Source organism: Cuculus canorus, chromosome 7 (genome assembly GCF_017976375.1).
Source record: "Cuculus canorus isolate bCucCan1 chromosome 7, bCucCan1.pri, whole genome shotgun sequence".
Classification (NCBI taxonomy): Eukaryota; Metazoa; Chordata; class Aves; order Cuculiformes; family Cuculidae; genus Cuculus; species Cuculus canorus.
The window spans coordinates 7,940,478-7,965,896 of NC_071407.1; the positions used below are offsets into that span (position 1 = coordinate 7,940,478).

The 25,419-nt window shown below is 37.8% G+C and overlaps 2 protein-coding genes across 7 annotated transcripts in view; one reads left to right on the forward strand and one right to left on the reverse strand.

The window, feature by feature from the left end:
* The window catches only part of CTNNA3 (catenin alpha 3), a 470,553-nt gene that overhangs the window by 176,181 nt on the left and 268,953 nt on the right, over positions 1 to 25,419 (forward strand). The gene's annotated exons all lie outside the window — the stretch shown is intronic.
* Positions 1 to 25,419, reverse strand: part of LRRTM3 (leucine rich repeat transmembrane neuronal 3) — an 84,188-nt gene that overhangs the window by 42,945 nt on the left and 15,824 nt on the right. The window contains exon 2 of one of the 3 annotated variants that reach the window (XM_054071290.1): positions 9,123 to 9,173. The exons of the other annotated variants lie outside the window; for them this stretch is intronic. Within the exon in view, the coding sequence (XP_053927265.1) occupies positions 9,168 to 9,173 (6 nt within the window). The 3' untranslated portion in view covers positions 9,123 to 9,167. The remainder of the gene's footprint in view (positions 1 to 9,122; positions 9,174 to 25,419) is intronic. 3 annotated transcript variants of the gene reach the window in all.

Genomic DNA, 25,419 nt, shown 5'->3' on the forward strand with positions numbered 1-25,419 from the left:
GTTTCTAATGTGTAGACAAGAGCAATTAAATGTTCTTTGGCAAGCACTACGTTTTCCTACTTGATTTGACTCCTGTCTGGAGCTTTTATACATCTAAATCCATTTACTTGCCAAGTCAAATGCCCTTAGTATTGAAGGGTATGATTTCTTATACATCTGATGAAAAGATTGCACCGTAAGTGAAAAAATTGCCAAACTAAATGTATTTTATTTGAATGAATTCAGTGGCTGTCAAAGCCAGAATTTGTGTATAGCCAGCCATCAGCTCCTCTCCTAAGCTAGCTTTACTAATGGGTTTTGAGTCCCAAGTTTCAAACTTTATTTCACAGTCCAGGTTCCCTAAAATCAAGAGACATCAAACCATGCTGAATTAATTCAACTGGCTTTGGTGAGTTGATTATTTTTAAAATTAATTTTGTACACTGGCATTCCTTTGTAACGCTCCCAGGATAGTGGCAATTAGTGCAAAAGCTCTTTATGTGATTCAGGAGGTGGTAGGAGCCCACATCACTTAGGTTGTGTTCATTGCGCTAGCACAGATGGAGAGAGGGCTGCAAAGCAAATATACAGCCTTGACTGTCCACAATCGAGAGAAAAAGGGAAAAAGCACAGGCAAGAAAGACGATAGAAAACAAATTTAAAAGGCTTTTTGATTCATAGCTGAAAGACCTGGAATGGTTTGTTAATGGTTTCTTGATTCTGAATATTTTTAAAACTAGGTTTGTGACTTCTGACTGAGGTTTCACATTTAGAAAAATAAACATTTATTTAAATATGCATTTCTAGAATTTAAAAGTAATAACCTTACTTAGCAGTTTCTTCTTTCACTTTAATGCTGGTGTGATGAGTATAAACTCAAAAGACCTGAATGTTTATTCTTTCCTTATGTTCTTTTGGTCACTAAGAGTATTTGAGTCCTCCTGTCTTTGAGTAAGTTGTTTTGTGCTTTAATTTGGGGGGGGGTGTCTGTTTTTCGTTTGTGTTTTAAGAATGGCTCTGATTCATTGTCACATCATCATGGAAGGTTGGCTATCTTGAAGTTAAATGTCAATCTTCTCATTCTGGTTAAAACAAGATAATGAACGTTTGGGTTTGAAAAGTAGCTTTTTTGTACTGACATGACAGCTAATATTTAATTTTTAGTTAGCACATTTTTCAAAAAGTTTTTCATTTATTAATACTTTTCTTTGCAAATAAACACTTGTAATGGTAAGTTTTTTTAAAAAAACTTGAAAATATTGAAATATATTTAATTCTTTTCACTCTTTCAGCCTACTTTTATTCAGTTTCTGGAAGTTTGGGGAAAAATAGTGAAAATATTTTCACATCTTAAGGTTTTTTTAGCAATGTAATTCCATTTAATGGCAAGTGTTGTAAATATTCAAGGCTTTTAAGCTTTGTGTGCATTTAACTCTCCTCTAAAACTGATATTTCTAATGACACAAATTGTTGTGCCGCCTCTGTCTTTCCAAAATAAAACTCACCTGTGTCTTAAAAAAAGACAGAGGTCAAACTGGGCCACAACAGGCTGGCGGGTTAGAAACTGGGGGGAAGGAGACAAATGGAAACATGCTGATATGGAACCACATCTCCTCAATCAGAGAACTAGAACAATTTTTTTCTACCTTAACTCTGATTCTTCCTCCACTTTATGGAAAGATACGATAGTTATTTTTGTTGGACTATATTTTAGGTTGGACTATCAGTTCACAGACCCATATACTCCAAAAGGTTTAAAACTCAAAAGTCTGCAAGATTTATTTGGCTTGAGAAGTAAATGAGTGCACGTTCAATCTTCATTTTACAGTCCCAAATCCGCATGTGAGCTCTGTCGAATAAAAACAGCGTGTAGTTTTTTGCTTCAGAAAATGTTTATCATTTTATCATTAGATACATTTCACTATCAAATGATTGGCAAGGTGAATACATTTGTTGACATTCCCTGTGCTTTTTAAATGTGATTGGTGCAGTCCAGCAAATTTAGGCATAACACACCAAAGTGAGGGGCAGAATGCTTCGACTCTCTTCCCTGGCTGAAGGGGCTCAGTTTTTCAGTACCAGCTAAACACTTTCTGCCTTTCTTTAGGGTGATGGACATCCTTTCAAGACAATTAACAGCTATACTTTTTGCAAACTTAGCCGCTACTACTGAACTATGTGTGGAAACCAGAGTTGAATGTTGATGGATGTTTAGTGTTGATGGAGGCTTTTTCTGCCTCGGAGGGAAAAGTTGAATCTTTTCAGTTCTGTTGCATCTAATGGGCTGAATAGGCCACTGCATCTTTCCTTCAGTGGGAATATTCATACAGTCTCTTATATTCTGCTGCCAATATTCACAAGATATATAAGAAACTTATAGCTTTAATAGCTCTGACCTCTGCTAAATTAGGCCAAAATAGGCTATTGCCTAAAAGCTAACAAGAAAGGAGACAAATTGACACTTGCGTATATACAAGCATGGAAAAATATTATGATTCCCTACAGAAATCAGTTTTAGGAGACAGACTGAAAGTAGTAGAAACCTTCACATCCCAAACACAGCTCTGCCTCTCTAAACGTTTTCCTCTTCTCCCCTCCTCTTCGAGAGCATCATGGGAGATGTGATAAGTAAAGACAAGCTTTATATAGCTGTTTACTAAAGCTCTTGGGGAAAGTCTAGCAAAATATGCCTTCATAAATAAAACAGAGTTAATTAAGAACCACTTGAAAAGCTAGCACAGGGGAAAGTTGGGAGAAAATTACCATGTAATGTGTATGTGGTAAGCTGAAGCATAATTCTAGCTGAAATGAGGCAGATACTTTACTGGGAGCTGGACTCATCCATTCTTTCTCATGTTGGGTAGTATCTTATTAAATAAATGATGCCATTAAATTTGATGAACTACTTGGCGATAATAATGACAGCAGAACAAGGCCTTCCCTAGGTAACTTGCAGCTCAAAATGCGCTGTATGTCTGATAAAGCTACAGGGAAGAATAGCATGTAATTATAAGAAAAAAAACCCAACAATTTTAATGTGTTTATTTTTAAGTCAAAAGGAACAACGTGAAGGGGATACTTGCTACCTGTAATATAGAGCGGAAATTTAGTATGCTTCCTGAATCAAGTTTTATTTGGTGTAGTTAGAAAAGGAAAGTATCTGGTCCTTGAGAATAGGGTTATGATACGAAAGATAAATGTGTAGTATGTACCAGTGGAATCTCAGGAGAAGGTGGCAACGTTTAATGCTGTTACCATCTGCTGTGTGATTACCTCTTATTTTTGGTTTGAATCCATTTCCCACTGGTCAGATGAGCGAGGCAGAACTCTACAAAGTTATTTGAGAACTGGTGTCATTTGTCTGAATGCAGCACAGTGGAAAGTGATGCTATTAAGTCTCTGGATAAATATACCTGTCATAAGAATGAGGTAGTTTTGATATATTTTAAAATTGCATTAGGGAAAAAAAAAGAACACCTTTGAGGGCTTAGAGAAGCTTTATTATGGGTTTTCTGTGCTTGAGATTACTAGGACAAGTCAGGCATAGAGGAGAGGTTCTCAGGAGATTGTGTCTTTTAATGCCCTCTGACCTCAAGGTTGGTTTCTGCATAAATTTCATGCACGTGGAACACACTTGACTGACATTGCCTGTTTTTATTAGCACTAAATTTTGTCATGTAAAATCTGTACCATCATTTTTTTTTAGTTCAGATCTGCTCCCCAACTGGCTAATATTGCCTCAGTGCTGCAAGACGGATTATGTAATGACTCATATCTATCTGTCTTACGTGTTGGGGAAAGACCCCAAGACCACATGTTTGGAAACAAAAGCAAAGAGGAAAACTGCAGATACTTCGTTTCTAGCAAAAAAATCATTGTACTTGCTGACATCGCCTACTTTGTTAGTTCCCTTTGGCATACTGGCACATACTCAGTTCATCCAGTTGTGTGAACAGAGCTAGTCATGACGAGGATGGCTTCACCTTCAAATGGGATAAGTTACTTTTTCTCAGCGTGCATCCTAGCAGGCTTCTAAATAGTGAGGGTTCACAAAGTTTGTGGACATTTTTCTTGGAAGGACTACTTGCTATCCAGTATAAACTGGAGAGGGGCAGATTTAGGCTTCATATAAGGAAGAATTTCTTCACCATGAGGGTGGTGAGGCCCTGGCACAGGTTACCCAGGGAGGCTGTGGCTGCCCCATCCCTGGAGGTGTTCAAGGCCAGGTTGGATGGGCCTTGGGCAGCCTGAGCCAGTAGGATGTCCCTGCCCATGGCAGGGGGGTTGGAACTAGATGATCTTTAAGGTCCTTTCCAACCTTAACTATTCTATGATTCTATGATTCTATGATTGTGACTTCCCAAAGTTTGGAGTGCTGATTTGATCTAAGATTTTGATTCAGGATCATCTTTGATTTGCATTTCAGCTTCCTGCTGCTGCTTTTTTTTCCTGAAATGTTTTATTCAGGCATAGCATTAGAAAAGCCTAGCTGCAGTATTGACTTTTGTTCTTGGTAGGAAGCCTGCACAGACACAATACTGCTCTGTTGGAGGTGTACTTTCAAGTGACAGCTTCTCCTGCAGCATTTGGCAGAGCCTCAGTAGCAGCTGAGCTGGGATTAGCCAAGCCTACCCTTTTCTTCCAGTTTAGGTACAGGAGAGAGAGACCGATAGGGCTGGTGAAAGCCAGTTTTCTACTGAAATGCATTTTCTCCTGGATTACATGAAGCAGAGTTTGGGTATAGCAAGAGCTCTGGCTCTTGGCTTGTGAAATGAGAATTTTAGGTAAGGATCAAAAAGAGAACCTGTTCCAACACTGAAAACCAAGAAAGTCATAGCAAGTTCCAGCTGCAGTATGTGGTGTAAGGAAGTGGGGAGCTGGGATTTTCTCAATACAGGAAAGGAAAATAAATCACTAGACCTGTTTGGACAAATGTGTCCAGGCAAAAGACAGCTATTAGGCACTGCAGAATTTACATACATATATAGCAACAATAACTATTCTTCTCAAAGGATTTCTTAGCCTTTTGGGCTGTGGAAGAGCAGCATGGAATGCTATGTAGGATGTAAGAAGCATCATTCTGCCCTGTATCAGGTGGGCTGTCCTGTCAGCATGCTGCTGAGCTGTCCTTTTACTTCAGACAAATAATATCCATAAACATTTCATTTAATGAAACATACTTGTTGAAATCTCTTGTTTTGAAAAATCCATCTGTATTTTCTTTCACAGTGTCAGTATTTCTAATAATATTTTATATTGATATTCTGCAATTTTTCAGCTCCAAGGTCTTGGTATCATCAAGACCTCTAGGAGATATTTCAAATTAACACAAGTGAGTAAAACTGAACTGCTCTAATCTGTTGTCTATATACAATCTGCTTGCTGAATTCATTTCACTGACTAGCAACAAGTGTAAGGAATGTATGAACATGAGAAAAGTTTGGTTAAATAGCAAGCTTTAACTCTATTTTTCTAAGTAATGGTCAAGTTTCAAGTCTGCTTAAGATGTCTGGTACATGTGCTTTATGCTAGGGAGACGAGAGGCAAGTCTTCTACTTGCTTGAAGGATCTGAGGGGGTGCATAGCAAAAAATGTAGGATTATTTTAAGTTTTAGTCCCTTCACACAAATTTACAGACGTACCTCAGAACTCCCTGATGTGTTAACTAGTTTTTAATGTTTGTAATTTTATTTTTTTTGTGAAAGCTGTTTCTAACATCTGGTCTATCAAACTGGACTCCACAACTAAGTGCCATACGCATCCCTTTTCCTAAATATTATCCTTCTGCATTTGCCAGAAGCTAAACACCTTCCAGCTTTCATATTTGAACAACTTTACATGATTAAAAGACTTGCTACTGTTTTCACTCCTATTGCTGCCAAGTTCCACGCCATATTAGCAACTTCCTAACTAGGCTGCCTTGAAAATTGCTACTGAATTGTGCCGTTTCTGTAGGATGAAATTGCCAGTTCCAGGGAGATGCAAGGTAGAAAGAATCTATCTTATTCCTTCATCATGTTTCTTCACCTTGCAATTAGTGCATAGACTTGATTTATCCTGAAAGGTGTAATGAGCTTGGCCTGTTGAAATTAGCTTTAGGTAGATTTTAAATGAGCTTGATGACATCATATCTGGCTACCTCAATTTCTCCTGAATTTCTGAAGGCATTTTTATTACTTATCATGCTGATTAAGTGATATGTAGTTTATTGACGTGGTTTCTATATTTAGTGATTTAGTGTGTTTCTTTACTGGAATACATGCTGATTTTACTCTTTGATACAGGGGAGAGAAGCTTTTAGGACGTCTTGTCATTATTTGATTCTGAAGCCTCATTGTTCACTTCTTTTGCTAACCTATTGCACATCACCTGTCCTTTGTATCACCTATACATCTGTTTATATTTTGTCATGTGCAGATCTGTGGTGTTTTTTTCCCCAAAACCTAGTTTTCTACTTACATTGACAAATTCATAATCCATTACATTGCTTTAACCTAAGACCACTTGATACTGTTGATAGCCAAGTATAGGAAGTATTAAAGCTGCACAGGACCTCAGATAAATTGTGGGTTTTATTTCTGGCTTGTAAGAAGCTTATGTATTCTTTGCCAACATCTGGCAGCTTGGAAACATGTATGAAACCAAATGAAAGTTGCTCTAATTTACAAATAGTGTTTGCTTCAGTGCTTAACAGTGTGCTTTTACACTGTGGTCTTTCTACAGATCAGGCTTTCTTCCCTGGGTAGGATAGAGGCAATAAATACTGTTGCTGTGAGAGAAGGATGAAGAGAAAACTGCAAGTGGAAGTTGAATTAGTGCTTTCTGTTACCCAGCCTAAATCTTTATTGCAAAATACTGGAATTTTTTTCCCTTTTTTTTTTTTCCCTTTCATTATGTTGATTATTACTCCTTTTGCTACCAATTTTTATCAAGCAGGGGATTGTTATTGCCCTCAATGTTTTCCAAATTGAACGAATTCAACACATCATAGCTAATTTTAACAATGTTTCTTTTATTTTTTTTCTTTTCTCTAGATTATTTTACTTTTTTTTTCCTATATTATTCTTAAAATGCAGTCTACAACTGGATTCAGTGTATCAGCTCCGGTCAATTGGATTAAAATAATTCTGCTAGAATTCCTATGCTTTATAAAAATATCCTGGAGCCAACACTAATTGCTCTTCTTATTTGAAGGTAATTCTTCTATCCATTCTTTCTTCCCTCCAATTCAATTTTTTATATAGTCATTGTTCTTGAGTACTATCTCATGCAGATTTCCTATTGGTGCTATTTTCAGCTTTTATTGAAAATCTTTTTTTCTCCTTAATTTAACTATGCTTGGCTAATTAGAACCGTGGGACAGCACTTTAAAAAAGATTCTCCCGTTCTTCCATGGTTGACCTAATTAAGTAACAAATGTTAGAGTTTCTTATGCATCAATATTTTAATGTGGATCTGTGTCCACAGGACTCAAACACCATGGATTAGGTAGGTTTGGTGCCACTAATACTTATTCTGACCTGTATTTCAGATGTTTTAAAATTCTTCTGGGTCAGTTATTAGTAGGAATCATAGAATTTCCGAAATATTTATGGGAAACAGCTTTTCAGATAGTTATTTTCTTAGGCTAATAGGAATTAGTATCTTTTCCTTTTCCCATATCCCTTTCCTGGCCCTTTAGTAACCACAAAGGGAGAGGACTAATGGTCTTTGACACTGAAACAAAGCTAAGGCACCATCTAAATCCCATGATAAAACACTTGTAGGTCTTTCATTAAATACCATTGAAAGTTATTTCAGAGCGACACCAGTTTTCCCTGTTAAGCAGCAGTAGGAGTATTTCTCTAGGCTTGCAGCCTGAATTGTGTTTGGATCTGATCCTGTATTTGTTTTTATCCAAGTTTCCCACTGAAGTCAGTTACGTTTATTGTTAGTATTTTATGGGCTTGGGGAATTTTCTGTTTGACAGTTAGTTGGTGTGTTATTGATAAATAGCTCTTAACACTATGCTGTTTTCTACTACTTAAAATTAGCAATATTTTAAAATTAAAGTCCTGATTCCTTTTGTAAGGCTTGCTTGCATCATAAATTCAAAACACTTTTCAAACGTGTTTATGAGCTTCATTTGGCTTGTCTTTCTCTTGTGGCAGCATAAAAATTGTGCGTGTGAACTTTGGGCAGCAGAATGAATTGTGTCCCTGACTTCCAATACAAAGAGATACTGCTCCTTTCCTTTCATCTTTAAAGGGGGAAAAATTACACAGTGAACTAATTTGCTTACTAATTGAGCAAATACGACAACGCAGTTTCAGAGCATGGTAAATGAAACTGTGACCGTGTCTGCTCCTTTGTTTACTCAGCCACTGGCAGCGTCATCATCAATTACAGCCTCCCCAGGGCTGCGTTCTGTCTGCTGGGAGCTCCACTGGGGAATAGGTTATTTCACAAGCACTCTAGGGTTTCTCATCCTGCCTTTTTAGAAGTTCTGGGTTTCTGTGCAGCTGAAGCTTTGTGAGGATTCTACCTAAGCTGCTTTTTTGGCAGATGTCACTGGAATTAACTGTTTTGCATTGTGTTTGTAAATTTGGCCTCTACACCTGTTTCTGTGCAAAGCTGTGCCTCGGAAAGCTGTTTCCCCACTTTCTTCTTCATTCTCCATTGAAGAAAAGATACCTTTGTCCTCGGGGAGAAGGAACAAATGGATTTTTCACTCATCCTGTTCCAATTATCTCTTTCAACTCAGTGATATTTTAAAAGTTATGTTTTCTGTAAACTTACTACTAGGATATTCCATACTGCATGTTAACCTGGGTAATGAAATGTTACGGCAAATATCTGTTATCCTGTAGCTGTATTACATAAAAAACAGAAAGAAATGATCTTGTCATTTGTCATCAAGCGCAAAAGAGACACTATAACAGATTGAGTTTCCCATTGAAAAGGCAGAGAGTTCTTATTTTAATTCATGGTTGTGTAATCATGTTAAATGAAGATCAGTCAGCTCATCAGTGCTAGATGGTTTTAACAGAAGTCATTTGTTGTGAATTACTTCTATCTATGCTGCCTGGCAGATATTTAAGACTTCACAAGGTGCACGCAGCCCTAGAAAATTCTACAGTAGTTTACAAAACTTTTCCACTTACTTCTTCCAACCATGTTTCAAGGATTCAGTGGTACCAGCCATCATTTCAGACCTATGGAGGTCAATATTTACAGCGTTAGTTTTTGAGTCACTAACTTGACCTTTATTTTAATATGAAACAAAAAGGGGAAGAATTCTTGGCAGTTGAGAAGTGTGGGGAAAAAAATATTGCTTTCTCCTCTGTTCTTATAAAAGCAATCTGATTGTACTTTCCAGTAAAGCTTCTACGTTAGGGACTGTATTTTGTCAACTCTCAAAAAACATTTTGTTAAATGATTTTTCATAACTTTCTCATTTGTTCTCTGCAAAGCCCAAGAAGCTGGTTTTGATGAGAACAAGACGTGCTATAATTACTGTTATTATTCACCATGCTACAACAAGCTCTACTGGAATTCATAAAGAGAAAAATCATCTTTCATTGAGGTTTTTTTTTTTATATAAAGTGTTCTGTACTTACAGCATAAAGTACTTTCTCTTGCCATCAGATACGCTGTGAGAGTACTGAGGTGCCTAAACTAGGTTTGAGTGAACCTGAATGGTATGGCATATTCATGGCAACATTGATCCAGGAAAATGCTGAAATATTTTCAGTAATCTAAGTATTCTTGGGAAATACCAGTAAGGTAATATTTTTCATAGACTTACGGCTCAAGAAATGAATAGCTAACCTATGCAAAATTGGTCTTAAGTGAGTTCCTAAATCCTTCCCTGCAAGAATGAGCTCTAAGTGTTCATCTGCACATCCACAGCAACTTCAGTGCCTGTATGGATTAGCTGTGAGTGTGCTAGATTTCATTATTAATTTCAACCAATTAGTTTTTATAAAAAAAATTGTTAACATGAAAGTAAAGGCAGATACAAGACTTTTAAGGATAGATCTGTCAGAGAGAGTATTAGAGTTGCAATATGCTCACTCCTGATTTACTTGGGTCTTGCTTTATCTGTTTCAGTAGTCCTGTTCCCCTCAGGTTTCATTAATAGTTCTGATGCACAGTAATGGAAGAATTTTACAGTTAGTCCCATATGGGGGTCTATGTGACCTGTAAGCGGTAGCTTTCATAAAGAACATTTCATGCTGATTTTTGGCAGTAGTGACTTTGATTCTGGACTTGTCTCTGATTTGAAATTACTTCTGTAGTCATGGTTCCAAGAGCCCTTGATGTAATCTCTGCTTCCCTTTTATCTTACTCCTCTCTCCTTGTTCTAGGTGAAATGAACTGTGATGCACTTCCTAAAAGGTCCTACACCTGAATATTGTGTCTCTGAAGCTAAGTTGTTTCAGCAGGACCCCTAAATTATTGTCTTGGTACCTCTGTGCATTTTCAGTTTAGAATGAGAGAGACTGAGATGGTGGAATAAAGCATAACAAAAAAACCCTAGAAGAAAACCTTGTCAGCTATAGAGGTAAAGATGACCCAGAAGGCACAACTTTTAAGCAGCTAAACAAGGACAAGGGCCTAGAGAATTGCCCAAAGGCAATTCTTGCATCTATTCAGTGTCATTGAGAAATATCAAAGAAGAGCTTCAAAGATAGTTTGTCTGAGCAAGTTTGGAAAAGAAAAGAATTGCTTATTTACAGACAAATATAAATGGAAATTCTACTTATAAAGACATTCGTTTATGAGTGATTACTGCTGGTTTTGCAGAACTGGAGGTGCTGACATTTGGTCTCCCTTTTAGTTTATCATACAAATCTGTATCTGTGAAGTATGTGGTCTTCCAGCCGAAACCTACAAGGACATCAGCTTTAAATCTTGGAAGTATGAAGCCTGTTCTGAACATTTATGTAAAATAATGAGATAAAGAACTGAAAATAGAAAAGCAACAGATTTCTAGAACTTGAACAGCTTTTTTGCAAATTGGCTATTTATGGAAAACTCATAGCCAAATGCTCTTCCCCAACGCCTTGCGAAACTGTGTCATGTTACGGGAAGTCTGAAATCTGCCTCCACTACACTTTGCATACGTTGAAACTGCTTGTTTGCAGTCTGGTAAGCGCACAGAGGCTTTCTGTCTTGTAGCGTACTGCTGTGAATAAAAAAACCTTAGTGATTTGAGCAGGATGGAAATGTTTGTTAAGTAGCAGTGGAGGCGATTTCTTAAGAACTACAGGGAGATGCTATAAAGGTAGGAAAGTTACTCAGAAGCATGGATTTTTTCTGTCTTTCTAGGTAAAGATGGGGCCTTCAGTTGTGATTTCATGCTGTGTTTAGCCTAAATGTGCCCTTCAGGAGCTTTGTCTGAACCTAAAGAGGGAATTGATCTAGCCCAGAAGTAACTTGATAAGAATTTAAAAACAGCAGAAAAAATTAGTTTGCAGTTGAATCAGTGCCCTGTGTGAAACCCCGAAGTCTGCTTAGTGTGCCCAGGACCAGCTCTAGTGCCAGCACAAGACAGGGAGAGAAAATCCTGACTGCCTTTCCCATCCTCTTTCACAGCAGTCTGTAATTAGGTCAATTTAAAGTAACTGTGAAGCTGCAGCCTGGAGTGGAAATGATCAGCAAATTCTCCTCCTTGATAAGAGTTTCTCTCTCATTATCTAGTCTGCTAATTTTCCTGAAGGCCTTGCAGACAATACACAGAATTTTGGTTGTCTTGTGTCAGCAGCAGAGTCTGGCTTGTGCAGTGAAAGCATGCTGAAGGCTCAGTCCTCTTTTCCCCTTTCCTTGGCTGCCTGCAGCATCCTGGAATTTCCCTCCAGTGCTCCGAGCCTCCTGGTACTTCTCATTAGCACTTTTCTTCTCACTTCTTGACTCCTATCAGCTACCCTATTGCTCCTCAGGATTTATTCCTGCATCTCACTGGTACTGTAGTTTGCAGTGAGAAGTATTACTGTCTTCAGGGAGCTTGGAGAGTAGCTTTGCATCTCCTGTTGCTTTTGGAAGCTGATTTAGTTAAGAACAAACAAGCAAACTAAACCAAAATCACAGAGAAATATGTTTATTTTTTGTCATGCTGAAATTGAAATGTTGAATCAGCTGGATGAATTGAATAGAAAAAATTATTTAAGAATGAGAGTGAATAACTGGGTGGTTCAGACACTGATTTGGGATGGTGAGGATACATTTAAATCCCATCTCTGCTAATTTGAAAAGAATAGATTTAATTATAAAACAGACAAAAAACAGCTACCAAAGCCACCTCGCAGTGTGTTTCTCTCTAGTTACCTATCGCAGGCAGAGCTCGGGACTAAAGAGCTGATTTTCTAAGAAGTGTTTCGAACAGTGTCCCAGCTGTAGGGAAAATACCAAAATGGTCTGTCTTCATCCTTCCCCAGAACAAAAATGGCATAAAAGCCTCACTAGCGTTTTGTTAGATCTAAATACAAATTCCCTTTGGAGAAGGGAATCATTAGCAGTACTCACTGGTAAGTGAAAGATCTCACAGTGGTTACCTGAGGGAACCATTTTAAAGCACCACATCATTGTAAATCTTTTGGGGATTTCTATTGTATCAGCACAGTAACCTGCCGACTACTGAGTGTTAGTTCTCTTGCATGAAATACTGTTTGTTACCCTATGTTCTCTGGGCAGAAGGAAGAGTTTTGAATCTGCAGGAGCTTTACTTATCTTAAAGTGGTTTTTTTCCCTCTTTTTTTTTTTTAAATTTTTTTAATTATGTTCCAGTCTTCTGCATTTTCAGACCTAGACAATGATACCCATAGCTCCTGTGGAGACAAGTTACTCATACAAGTTGTGGGAACATTGGTTAACATTAGCCAGTATCAGTACAAGGATTGCAGTCTGGCCCTTAAACTTTATCTTAGTTCTTTATCACAACTTATAACACATTTAAAGGAAATGTTAGCCCTGGCTAATTCTAGACCTGGGCAAATCCTTCCCAACTGATTAATTGCCAAGTTAATAACTTTTTCAGTTAATTTCACTTTTTAAGTATTTTTGATCAGCAATGTTATTTTTCATTCTCAGTATTTGATTCTGAAAATAAAAGAACAAGAGTTGGTGTTTATTTATGAGAACTCAAGTTGCCTGGCTGCTCAAGTAGGTCTCCATTTTTTGGCTTGCATACAGCTATATAAAACATTTTCAAAGAATGAGTTTGTGACTCAGGCTAGGAAAGTAAAATCACTTATAATAGTATGGGAAGGAGACAGAAGGGTTGTTAAATTGATAATAGGGAATCAATTTTAAGAGACTGTTCTAGAAGATCTACACAATTTGAGCAGTCTTAGTTATTACGATGAAATGCAGACTGCATCTGTGTGCAGAGCTTGAATACAGCAGATTTGTTCAAGGATGACTGTGAGCAGGATGAATTCCTATTGCACCAGTGACTGGGCACGCATACTTGGAGCTAATCTTTAAATTATGCACCTCCTTGAAATTATGTTAGTGTAATGATGCAATATAAACCTCATGAGAACATCTTTCTGAGCAAAATTCTCCCTCAGATTTTTTTTTTTTATTTAACAGTTTGGCTTTCTCAGAGACCGCGAACACGGGGCTCCTTTGTGTAGCCGGCTAAGAACTGTCATGCTGCCTTTTTGCTTTAAAGGGAACACTGCATCATTCTTGTTTATACTTTGAAACTGCAGATAATTTTTAAAGTGTGAAAACCAGATGAATTAGAGTAATCCCTGTGTTTTGCAAGGCTCTTGTTTTTGACATCAGAATTGCTTACCGTATCACCCTTGCTTCTCTGAGCAGTAATGTTGAGTCACTGAGAGCTGCAGGTTATTCGGAAGACTGTATGCTTCTGATTAACATGAAGTGTATGTATCAGAGCTTTTCTGAAGTTCAAGTTTGGAGCTACTTTGATTTTAATGCAGCGCAGCTGACTGGAGAATCTAGTCAAACCAAGGAAATTTCTTTTCCATGCACCAGCTGATTTGGCAACTATAGCCGCATTAGCGCGCTTAGTAAATGAAAGCACTGGAGGGTTATCGGCTGTGCATTAATGCAGATATATTAAGAGTCTTCCAAAGATGTTGGCAGAATTCTCATATTGCTAAATGAAATACAAATTAAGCTTTAATTGCCAAATCCAAATCTCTTCTGTGTTATAAAGCTTCTCCTTGTTTCTTACTGTTGTAAGGGAAGAAATACTAGCATAGCATATTAAATTAATGTTCCTTCTAGAAGTCACAATGGTACTGTAGAAGCAGAGTTGCTTGAAAAATATCTTGTAGAAGTTAATAGAAAAATATTTAAAAGCTTCACAGCAGAAGGTTTAATTATGAACTGCCTAATATGCCTGGGCAGGAAATGAAAGTCCCTCAAGTTTCTTCAGTGACCTGAACAGCCTCACAACAGGGGGGGATAATTTCTCCCCAAACTGCTTTTAAGGCTGAAGAGTGGGCAGGTATGACTAAGAAGAGGGCTGAAGGTCTCCAGCTCATCGACCCCTGAGACTGCGGGCAGTACAGTTAAGACAGCTTGCCAGGGAAATTGGTCTCCACTAAAGGCTGGCAGGAAGAGATACAGACTGCTGCAGAACGTGCACAGGCTGAGAGAGAGAGCGCTCAGGCTGCTGGGATGCACTGGCATGTAGAATTTCTCTAAATCTGAGCACGCTCTACAGCTTTTAGATATTTTGGGTGTAGCTCAAAAATAGCCTAAATAAACTTGTTTCATTCCCCTTAACGGTCTCTTTAAGGAATCGGTGATTAAAGTGAAAAAAGTAGCCGTGAAGGGTTGATTTTGAAAAGAATGAGACTATCACTTGTTTTCTTCACTCTAGGTTTTTAGAACAGATTTAAAGAGCCGTTTTTATTTTTTTCTTTGAAGTGTGGGTGATGCACTATGCACAACTTTTGTTTAGATTTATAAAACTGCAGTGCTTTAGTGAATCTCTAAGGCTATCATTCCTGATCTTGATTAATGCAGTGCCCTTCCAAAGAAGAAGCTGCCACAAGGTAGAAGCAGAAAACAGCCACCATACCTGCGTTTTAGTGCAGAATTTAACCATGCTATACTAAACTGCAGAGCTACAGTAAGCTGCTTTTTCTGTCTTTTTTTTTTTCTCTTAATCCTTTTGCTTCTCCAGAAGTGCTTGGATTCTTCATTATCCCGCTTTCCCTAGTGCTCTCCTCCTCTCGCCACACTCTTTACTCTTTCTTTCACTTCTATATTAAAAGCTCATCAATATGGACGTGCTGTGCTCGCTTTGAGGTCATGTACCTTGGGCTCCGTGCGTGGATCAATAGGGAAACTTGAAGGGGAAAAGGAAAAGAGCTGCTTTCAGAACTGGGCACAGGCAGGTTGGCTTTTGGGGGAGTGGGGCAGTAAGAAATAGAAGCACAGCTTCCCAGGAGTGCTTTTTAACAGTATTGACCTGCCCATCTCCTTCCTCCTTGCCGAGCTCTTTCTTCAGTCTTCCTTAGGGGCATCCACTTGCGTGCAGCCTCCCCTTTGCTTAGGAAAAGGGTGAGATCATAGATCTTCTCTGCCTGGAAACTGCCTTTCTTGTCATGAACTATAAAAGTATATTTCTGTTAGGTGTCTGCCATGTTGTCAGCTATCAAATACCTATTGCAGTGTGATGAATAAAGGCTGGGAGAAAGTGAAGGTAGGGGAGCAGCGATGGAGAGAGAAAAAACGTGTCCATTTTGAACTCAAATGGCAGCTTTGAATTTGTATAATAAAGGTGTTCAAGCAGCAAAATAACACCACTCCAGGAATTAATTTTACTTTGAAATAACAGAAATCAGTTGGAGAAAGTTGTTCATGGAATGACTAGAGCTAGCTTTGTCATAGAACTGCATCAAAAAATGTTAAATTCCAGTTTTTTCACAAAGGCGTAGTACCCCTTGGTACTGTTCTGTTAATCTTTGAAAGCCCAGGCTGAAAGACATGGGATTGGGAGTCTAGAAAGATGGATTTTATTCTCAGCGTGTAACAATTTTGATATTAAATTTCACAAGCCAATCTCTTCATAATGGTTATGATTGTAAAAGGTTTCTAGATTTTTAATTAAGAACTAGTTGTAAAGATCTCCCAGCTGCTGTTTGAGTTGTACATAAAGTTTCAATAGTTATGTGAGGTGTTGCTTTGCTTCATAAAAGTCTGCTTAACCTTTTGTGGAGACTGTAATTGTCTATTTGCTTATTACTTTTATTCTTTGTTATTACTCCTACCATTCATGTTAGATGGACATTGCGCACACTGGGCCCAAGTTCCTTATGTTCAGGGTTTCTTAATGAGAACCTGTGCCACGTGTGCTGCCTTTTCATCTGCTGCTACTGGTGTGGTTTCATAGCATCAGGTATCATGCCACAATGATTAGTTTGCTTATTTTATCCTTGAGTTTCTTTTGAATTTGGTGGTGAATTCTGGTTAAGTGCTGTTGAGTTCTTACAGTTTACTTTTTCAATTTATTCTGCAATGAAATATAATTTCAGTTTTGGTCAGAATTTCAGCTGCATCATCCTTTGGGAAGGATTCGTTTATAGAAACGTCCTTATGATTATTTGCTCTATATGTGCAAAAATATTCATGTAGTTTTTCTGAAATGACTGTGGATAGTCCACCTTGATGATTCCACAGATTGACAGCCTTCCTGTTCTTGATGAAAGCATAAAGAAGATGCTTACTGTGTTGTTGCAACTTGCTCCTTAAAATCTTTTGTGGCTTGTCATACTGCATTTTTTACAGCTAACCTGCCATGATTTATAATCCTTTCTGTTATACTGATATGCATATGCTATGATCTTTTTTGACACTGTTGTTTCTTATACCCTTTGTTAACCTGCCATTTAAATAGCTTTTTTGCTGTTAGTCCTTCAGCAGTCTTTGAGAGGGATGGTATACGCTTGCTCTCACCTGCTACTGTGCTATGCTTACATATGGAATGTGATAGCTCTCTGTGGTGGCCAACTCTCTATAGGACAGCTCTCTGCAGGACACCCTTACATGACTGACTCTGTGGGGACAATGCCTCGTGGGAGCCCTGAGCACCTGACAAGAGTCTCCGTTTATGTTCAAGAACTTTGTGGAGCTTGGCATGTGCCGGGGTGAAGGACGTGGCATCTGCCGGATCACTTGCTACCAGGTGCTCGAGGCTTCCTGCTGGGCACGTAGAGGTGTCCTGCACAGAGTTGTCCGAGACCCACTTACCTTATCTTCATGCTACCTGCCAGTAATTACCTTTTGATATTTTGTTTTCTTTTAATGAGCTTTCCCTTTTATTTAGCTCTCCTTTTTGAAATCAAGTGCATATTTTTTGGCTTTTGTCTACCTTAGAGCTGTTGAATCTAAATATATCAGGGTCTTTCCTAGTCATATTCTTGATGAGGTCCTCGACAGTGCTGATGACTGTATCACAAGTTGGTTTTCTTTTAGTGAGTTCCCTGTCTAGCCACTTCATGAAGTGCAATCTACAGATTAAGCGTGGCACCACAGCATGCCTGAAACAACTAAACCCTTCCATTATTGCTGGTTTTCCTGTGCTAGCAATTATTATAATTTCTCTGGGCATGACAGGGTTGCTGTTGCCAAATGACAGAGATAAGATTGTCCTTAATAAAATTTTTTTCCTGTATTTGGACACAGACATTCAATTTTTTAGAGATTCTGTGTTACTTATTGCTGCATTTCACCAAGCTCTAATTTGATTCTAACCTATTTATAATGTGATTTCTTAACATGATTCCTCTATTGATGTGAGTTATCTCATCTTTTCTTTATCCTTTATGTCCATGTACTAATGTACCAATATTTATTCCTTTTCTCCAAGTGTTTGACATGCTTCAAAACATATTCCCTTAAAACTAAGTTCTCTAGTTTCCCATCACTATTTTAATCTTCTCAGCGTTTGTATAGAAATGATTATACATTTGGTTTGCTTTTATTTTCTTTTGTTTTCTAACCCTTTTGGGAAATGCTCTCACTGTTTCATGTTTGACTTTGGCTCATGTCTTTTCTGTCCTTGAGACTGTGGACAGACAGGAGACATGAAGTCTCACTACACGTAATTGTCAGTATTCCGATGAATTTTGCAGGTAGATTGATGAGTGTCTGTACATTATTATGAGTTGATTTTTATGGGGGAAGGTGACTATACAAATACATCACAAATACTTCTAATCTTGACCTGATAATAGCAGGCAGATGCATTAACAATATCTTGTATTACATGGAGATTTCTGTAACCTAGTTGCAAATGGTTCTTCATTTAAATTTTGTTTGCTTAAATTCATTTAAAAAAGAACAAATAAACCCTGCTTTGTTGGCACCTGAAAGATTGATATTTTTTTTGTAAATAAAAGTCTGCATGTTATTGACTATGAAACCTGCAGTATTTATACTTTTGCAGAAAACAATTATTTTCCTGAAGCTTATTTGTCAACAGGTGCATTATAATGGTATGCCTTTTCTAAATATATATCCACAAATATCTGTAGAATATTAAGAATGAACACTGTAACGGACTGTGAAGGGAAAATGTATATTAACAGTGCTCAATCTAGAGCTAACCTTTTAAAACCCTGTTTTAGCCACCTTTGGAGACTGGAGTCTTAAGAAAACCTCTATTAAAGTAGTCATCCAAATGTTACTTTAAGAACATCCATCACCTCATTTGATTTGATGGAATTAAGCAGGACTATTCATACCACTAACATTTTACTGTGTCTAATTTAGATGGATGGGTGATAGGATATTCCATTCATAGTTTAGGGATTGAGTTTGCTCCTGTGAAGTTAGGTGTGGTTGCCTGTCCTTTCCTGTTCCACATACCTCACCTCAATAATTTGCCTCTGGAATATAAATTAAGGTGCTTGTGTTTGGATTTAGTACCCTAGCTATAAGCACACAGGTTTATCTTTATATGTGGATTAGCATTCAAAAGAACAACTTCTCTTGGGATTATAATGCCATGAATATATCTGGAGATATCATTTAATAGTATTTAATTATTTTCCTTAATAAGCAGCGGCTCCTGATTTTATACATGTAAGCTCTATAAAAATACGTTTACTTAGAATATTTGTGTTAATCTATGGTGCATCTATTTGTGACATAAAGAGACCAAATTATGTTTTCAGTGTAAAATAGATCAGATGAGGCAGTGGTAGTTTTTGTAAGATGGTGTTTTAATAGGATAGCCAGAAATGTGATTGATCTCGTATATGTGTGCTCAAAACAAATAATTTAAGTAATGTTATTTTTCTTTTCTTCTTACGCTAGTGTGGAGGCATTCATGCATGGATTGTTAGAATAACAGACATGGCTTGAAGTAAATATGCCTTTGTCTGAACACTGGCTATGGTTGTAAACTTGCATGCTGTTTGTGCCCAGTATGACGTACACTTCTATTTGCCAACTGTAAAATAAATAGATTTTAATTTTTGTTATTTACATGCTTTTGCATTGTACGTCAATAAGACTCTAGTCAAATTTAATTCTACAGCCATTACTGAGCAGTAGTTTTTAACATAATAAGTCTTGATTTTCATATTCATCTCCCTGATTTCCAAAGGAAAAGCGAAAGAACTGTTGACTGAATTCTCCCTAGAGAATTATAGCTTTGTAATAAACTTTTCTAGATTTGATCCAGTGCATATGAATAAAGATAACAGCTGTATCTTTACACTCTGTTAAGCCTTAGAGCTTTGTAGCATGTCTAGCCTAATATAAGCACATCCTGTTGGAAAGTAGCTCTAAGAATAATTAAATCAGAAAACAAATAAATTAAGGATAACATTGCAGGGTTGACCTGAACTCACCAAAGAGAGAAATTCAGAGTCCTTACTGCAAAGTACTTCTTACATGTTTCTCTGGGAGATGGTACAGTAGATACTTGAAATATTGCACTTATCGGCTTTTTATCAGTCTCCTAATTGTTATGTCAAGCAGATATGGTAAAACTACTACTGCTTTAGGTGCTTAAAAGCAGCACCAACCCAGAAAAAAAATGTTTTGTTTTGTTTTGTTTTCTAGACCAGCTTTACCACAGTAGCTAATCAGTATTGTCTGACCCGGTAAAGAAGAACAGACTGACAGCATTTATTTGGACCTTCAGAAAGCCTTTGCTATGTTTCATCTTAAGACGCTATTTAGGAAACTAAATAGTCCTGAGGTGAAAGGGGAGCTGCTCTTCTGGGAGTAGCTACTGGCTGGAGGCAGAAAACAAAGACAAGGAATGAAACGTCAGTTTTCAATATGGCAAGAGGTTAACCCTAGGGAGCCCTCGGGAATTCAGGATAGATTCATGCAGTACAATTTGAAGTCTCTGTGAAAGGGAAAATGGCAAAATGTGCAGATAATATACATTTGTTTAGTGTGTTAGACCTAGGAAATGCAGCCAGGACCTTCCAGAGCTCAGCAAAGCTAGATGAATATGTAGTGCCACACCAAGCAAAATTAATTGACAATGTAAAGCAATGTCTGCTGGCAATTGTAGGAATAATTTGAACTCTAAACACGTTAGCAAAATGTTAGCTGTGAAAAGAGAGCATGTGGTGTCTTTCTGGACACTGTGTTCAAAGGGCTTGTGGAAAATACAGCAATGGCTTAAACAGGATTATATGTGATAGACTAGAAAACACATTGAAAATTAATAAATGCCTCTGTGTAAATATTTCACCTTTTCTCTTGAGTCTGTGTTCAGTTCTAATTATGTGATATCAAGGAAGATTAGCTGAGACAGAAATGGTTTGGAGGTTGCTGAGGAAAGTGTTTAGAAGTGTTTGATTCTAGTGTTAGGGAATGGATTTTAAAATGGGCTATTAAAATCTTTTATTCACTGTCCATAATTCATCTGTAGAACTTGCTGCCAGAACTCAGTAATGTTAAGGTTTCAGTAGAATTTCTGTATAAAAAGATTTAATTTCTAAATGTACAATGAGAACACTTTGAAGTGTATTATTTAAAATTAAGGGTATGATACGTGATCCACATGCCTGAAGGGATAATATGTTAAGGGATAAGACAACAGCGGCTTTTCCTCTTAACTATTGTAGCCTATCTTTTTTTCTTTTATTTTTTAAAATGTCCTCCTACCTGTTGTTAGGCACCAGTTGCTCACAGTTGGAAAGCCTGTATGGCAGGTCTAGTATGGCATTTCCTACTCTGTTTGTGATATCCTTAGTTCAGGAGAAAGCACAAATAATCAAATGCCCTGTGTATAGATTCCTTCAATTTATGAGGTATTACAATCGTTAGTGCTTCTGCAGATGCATCCCTGAATTTCAGGTAGATTACTGTGCCATGTATCGTCATGATCTAAGCTTTTTAAACAGAGTCGCAATGGGATTAAAGAAAACAATTTTCATGTTGATATTTGTTTCAGTTTGATTCCGAGTTTCTCTAGAGACACAATCTCATCGTTATTCCAACTCCTTTGTAATGTTAATGTGGTCAACAGAAGCTGGAAAAGAATTTTGAACTTGTAAACCATCACTTATAGCTCCTCCTCACCTGGCACTATGCTTTGCAGGGAGAGATGGAGAAAAGTGGCATTTGGCAGGACCCTGTTTAGGAGTGCAGGAGAACTCTCCTGAGGTACTTCTACTGTAGAGGATGTGGTTTCTCCATGCAGAGGGTGGGATAGCAGTTTCCCTGGTGTCATCCAATTTCTTCTGGATAATGACCTGTTCTTTCTGCATGAGCGAGCCTGGCTCTGCGTGCTTAGATATATCAGTTCATTATAAAGTTTCTTACATTTATTTCTTTCAAGTTTTTCTTGTCTGACTTTTGGATGACACATCTCCCATTTTTGAACATCATATCAGTGTGGTCATTGCTAGGATAGATCAGATTTGTCTTTCTTTAGGCTGAGTTTCATTAGTTTGTCCTACTCAGGAATGTTTCAATGCTACGTGTTGGTACTAATATAAATACATGATCAAAATGGGTTGCTTAGAACAGTAAGCTTGGATCTTTTGGAAATAATAACCACAACATCAGTGTGCTCTTGCTAAGTCATGTTGGGTAGAATGTGTAGTAGAAATCGATATACAGGGATTAGTGATGAGAGTGATTTTTTTTTCTTGCACTACAGAGCTGTTATTTCAGTCTTGTCCAAAAAAGTTTATTAATACTAGATTATTAGATGGTAAATACAAAGTCTGATTTTAGTATTTTTCTCAATTTGTAGAAAATATTACTCTGAATAGACATTCACAGTAATAATTTTACAATAATCTGACCGTACCTGAATCTCTAAGCAATCATATATTCACATCATATCATGAGCACCTTTAGAAAGAACAGCCATAATTCACAAAATGGATTGAGTCTTTTAAAACTGAAACCCTCACACTCTGGCTTTTTTATGGTGGTCATAATTGCTGGAATGAATATTGCGAGAGTTTTTGTTTATTTCATTGGAAGATATAAAATACTTTGCAGTGGTGTCTTGCTGTCAAGCATTATATTTCCCTAAAGTTCTGTAGACCACCATCATCTGCTTTATATTTGTCAATGAAAGAGGAGAGCCTGCCAAACCTCAACAGGCCAACCTGACTTCTGTGGTGATTATAAGCTCTGAGTAATTTTATTTTATAAGTTGACGGGTGATGGATCTTCCAGCAATACCTCTGAAAGTGTGCTATTATGGGATTAAGGTTATATGTTAATTTCAAAAATTTGGTAGCTTTCTAAATTCAGATGGTGGTGTCTGGGACTGCTCCTTTGCTGTTGCATAATCCTTCGCTCTTATGTCATCCGACTCCTGTCTCCTACCCAATTTCCACTTTGTAAGAAAAAATAATAAAATAACATTAACGAATAGACTTCTAAAAATGGAGGAAGGATATAGAGGGAACAACGTATTATTTTCCCCGTATAAAATGAGATTGTGTTAATCTGACAAGCAAAAATGTGGTTAGCTCTGCTGTTGATGTAGGGTCTAGACAGTAGCTAAGATGAAGAAGTGGTTTTACCACGTACGTTGGGTTGAAAGCAATTCCCATTAGGGTTTTGTGAACTGTAGCTAAGAGCTACATAGTTTTGGAGAGCCATAACTCATTGCACGCTTAAAGCTGTTGGGCACATCTGAGAATTACAGCATTTGGGAAAAACCTATAAAGTCGCTCGGATGGTTGTGAGGCACTCATCACTGTGTGTGCTGGGTGTTCTTCCCACACATCTCGCAGAGGCTGCTGTTTAAGTAAGTTCTTAAAATGCACTGAAAAGTAGCTCTTTTCCCAAGTACTGATAGTATACAACATTTATTTGAATACAAGTTTTAAGGTGCAACCAGAAGTGGAAATCCACTCTGGCTCAATTAAACAACGTTGCCCTGAGTTGTGTGGGATAGGCAGTCACACAGGTAGAATGGTCGGAGCCAGGATCTGGCAGCGGGAGGCTGAGCATCTGCTCCCAGGGCTGACATAGTATGTAAGGAAATCAGATCAGGTACCTCTTCTTTGCAAGTGACATTAATAATAACTTGTAGACTGTTTCAAGACTGTCTGATGAAAGGTGCTTCAATGTTTTTGTTCTTAAAATTACTTTAAGGAGTCACATTTATTTCTAATTACAACTAATTAATTCTGCTATGAAGCAGTTGGGGAGGAATGTTATAGTCTTTAAATTAATAACTAATAGGTAACCTGACTTGATGAGCTGTTTGTTTTCAATTAGAAATTCCTGGAAAATTAAGTAGCTTTTTTTTTTATATTTGATACTAAAACTCTGAGTAAGAAGAATAATTTCTTGCCAGATTGATGAGTTTTATCTCTGCATGCGTCAAGCAAGGACAAAAACCAAAGAGGTGTATTCCTGTTTTGTTTTGTACTTTTTGAGGGTATAAGTTAGAGGAAATTTTTGTCTTTATGTTCTTATCTACTGCCTTCCCAAAACTTGAACAAATGTGAAGGGGAGTAGACAAACAGCACAACAGCTGTTTTTCTCACTGGGGGGGGACTGATTTGACTTGGAAAAGTGTAAATAATTTGGTGTTTTGTGGCCTTCTTGGTTTGGGAGGATTTGGAGGCTGGTGGGCAGTAGCCCGACTGCTCTGCAGCGTCATACTGCAGCGTTGTCAGAACATTGCCTGCGGCTGTTGCCAGACCTTCCCACCTGCACTATAAAACACAGGAAAGACTGTGACATAAAAGATTTACAGAATCAATTACTGAAAGCCATCAGCCTGTAAAACTCAAACCCAAAAGAATAACCCTTTTTGGAGTGTGTGGTGTAAAAAGATTCTTCTCCCTGGAGAAGAATTCTAGATTCTTCTCCCTGGAGAGGATTTGGGACATGACTTAAAAGGTATTATCAGCTGTTTTTCATTTACAAGTCAAGATGGCCTAAACCCCCTGAACCTGATTTCTAGGACACATGAAGAATCCAATGGTGCTATCTTCCTTTCCACTGAACAGATTGCTCTGCTTTCCCTCTCCTACAGCTTTTGTGTGCAATTTGAGCTAATGAATATTATTTAATCAATCAAGCCTTTGAAAAATAGAATGCAAAAAAGCTCATTATGAAGAAATCATCCTTTCTCTGTAGTGCTGGCTTCCCTCGCAACTTACACACCCGTCAAAAATTCTCTAGATTTTCTAAGATAAAAATCTTAGACCAAATGATTCTGTTTATTTAATAAGGGATCATCATTTTAATGGATTTAACATTGTGTGTCACGTTAGTGCTATGCATGTCTGATGATCTATGTGAAGCACACGCCATTTGTGGTCTCTGGTTCTGTCCCACAACAACATTAGCATAATATTTCAGCTTTTCTAGCCTGGTCCTTAGGCTGTAGTGTGAGGATGCTATGGAAAGGGCACACTTCAACTGCACTATGTTGTGTTGAGAAGGGAAGATGGCACGTTAGGCGTCTTTTCCTGTCTCCTTCCCCCTCTCAATGGCTGTGCTGAACAGCTGATACTGAGAAGAACGGATTTGTTGCAACCATCACAAGTCATGCTTATTTAGTGAGGAAAATGCTAAGGCCTCTTGTCAGCATGATACCAATGTCCTACTTTCATACCGCAGCTTATGACAGATCTCTGTAAAATTCAGCTAACCTTTTGAAATACTTTGATGTATGAATTACTTATGAAGGTTAAACTTTCTGAAACACCCTTGTGGCTTTATGGTAACTACTCTAACGAAGTCCCTATGCCAGTGCATTCTTAATAAGCTCTGTCTTCCTCTCAGTCTTGTGGGACACTTATCCTTTGGAAAACTCTTAACTTGTCTTGAGTTCCAGTGGACCAATCTGAATGAACAAAATGAGAGAACAAGAGAAATTTCCTGCTTTTTCATAGCAGTACGCTTTTCTGCCAGATTCATATGGATAACAAAAATGAAGAGACGAGCAGACTGTCCCAACCATCCCTCCGGTCCTGAATCCCTTAGACCACTGCTGACGAATTCAGGGGTTGAAAG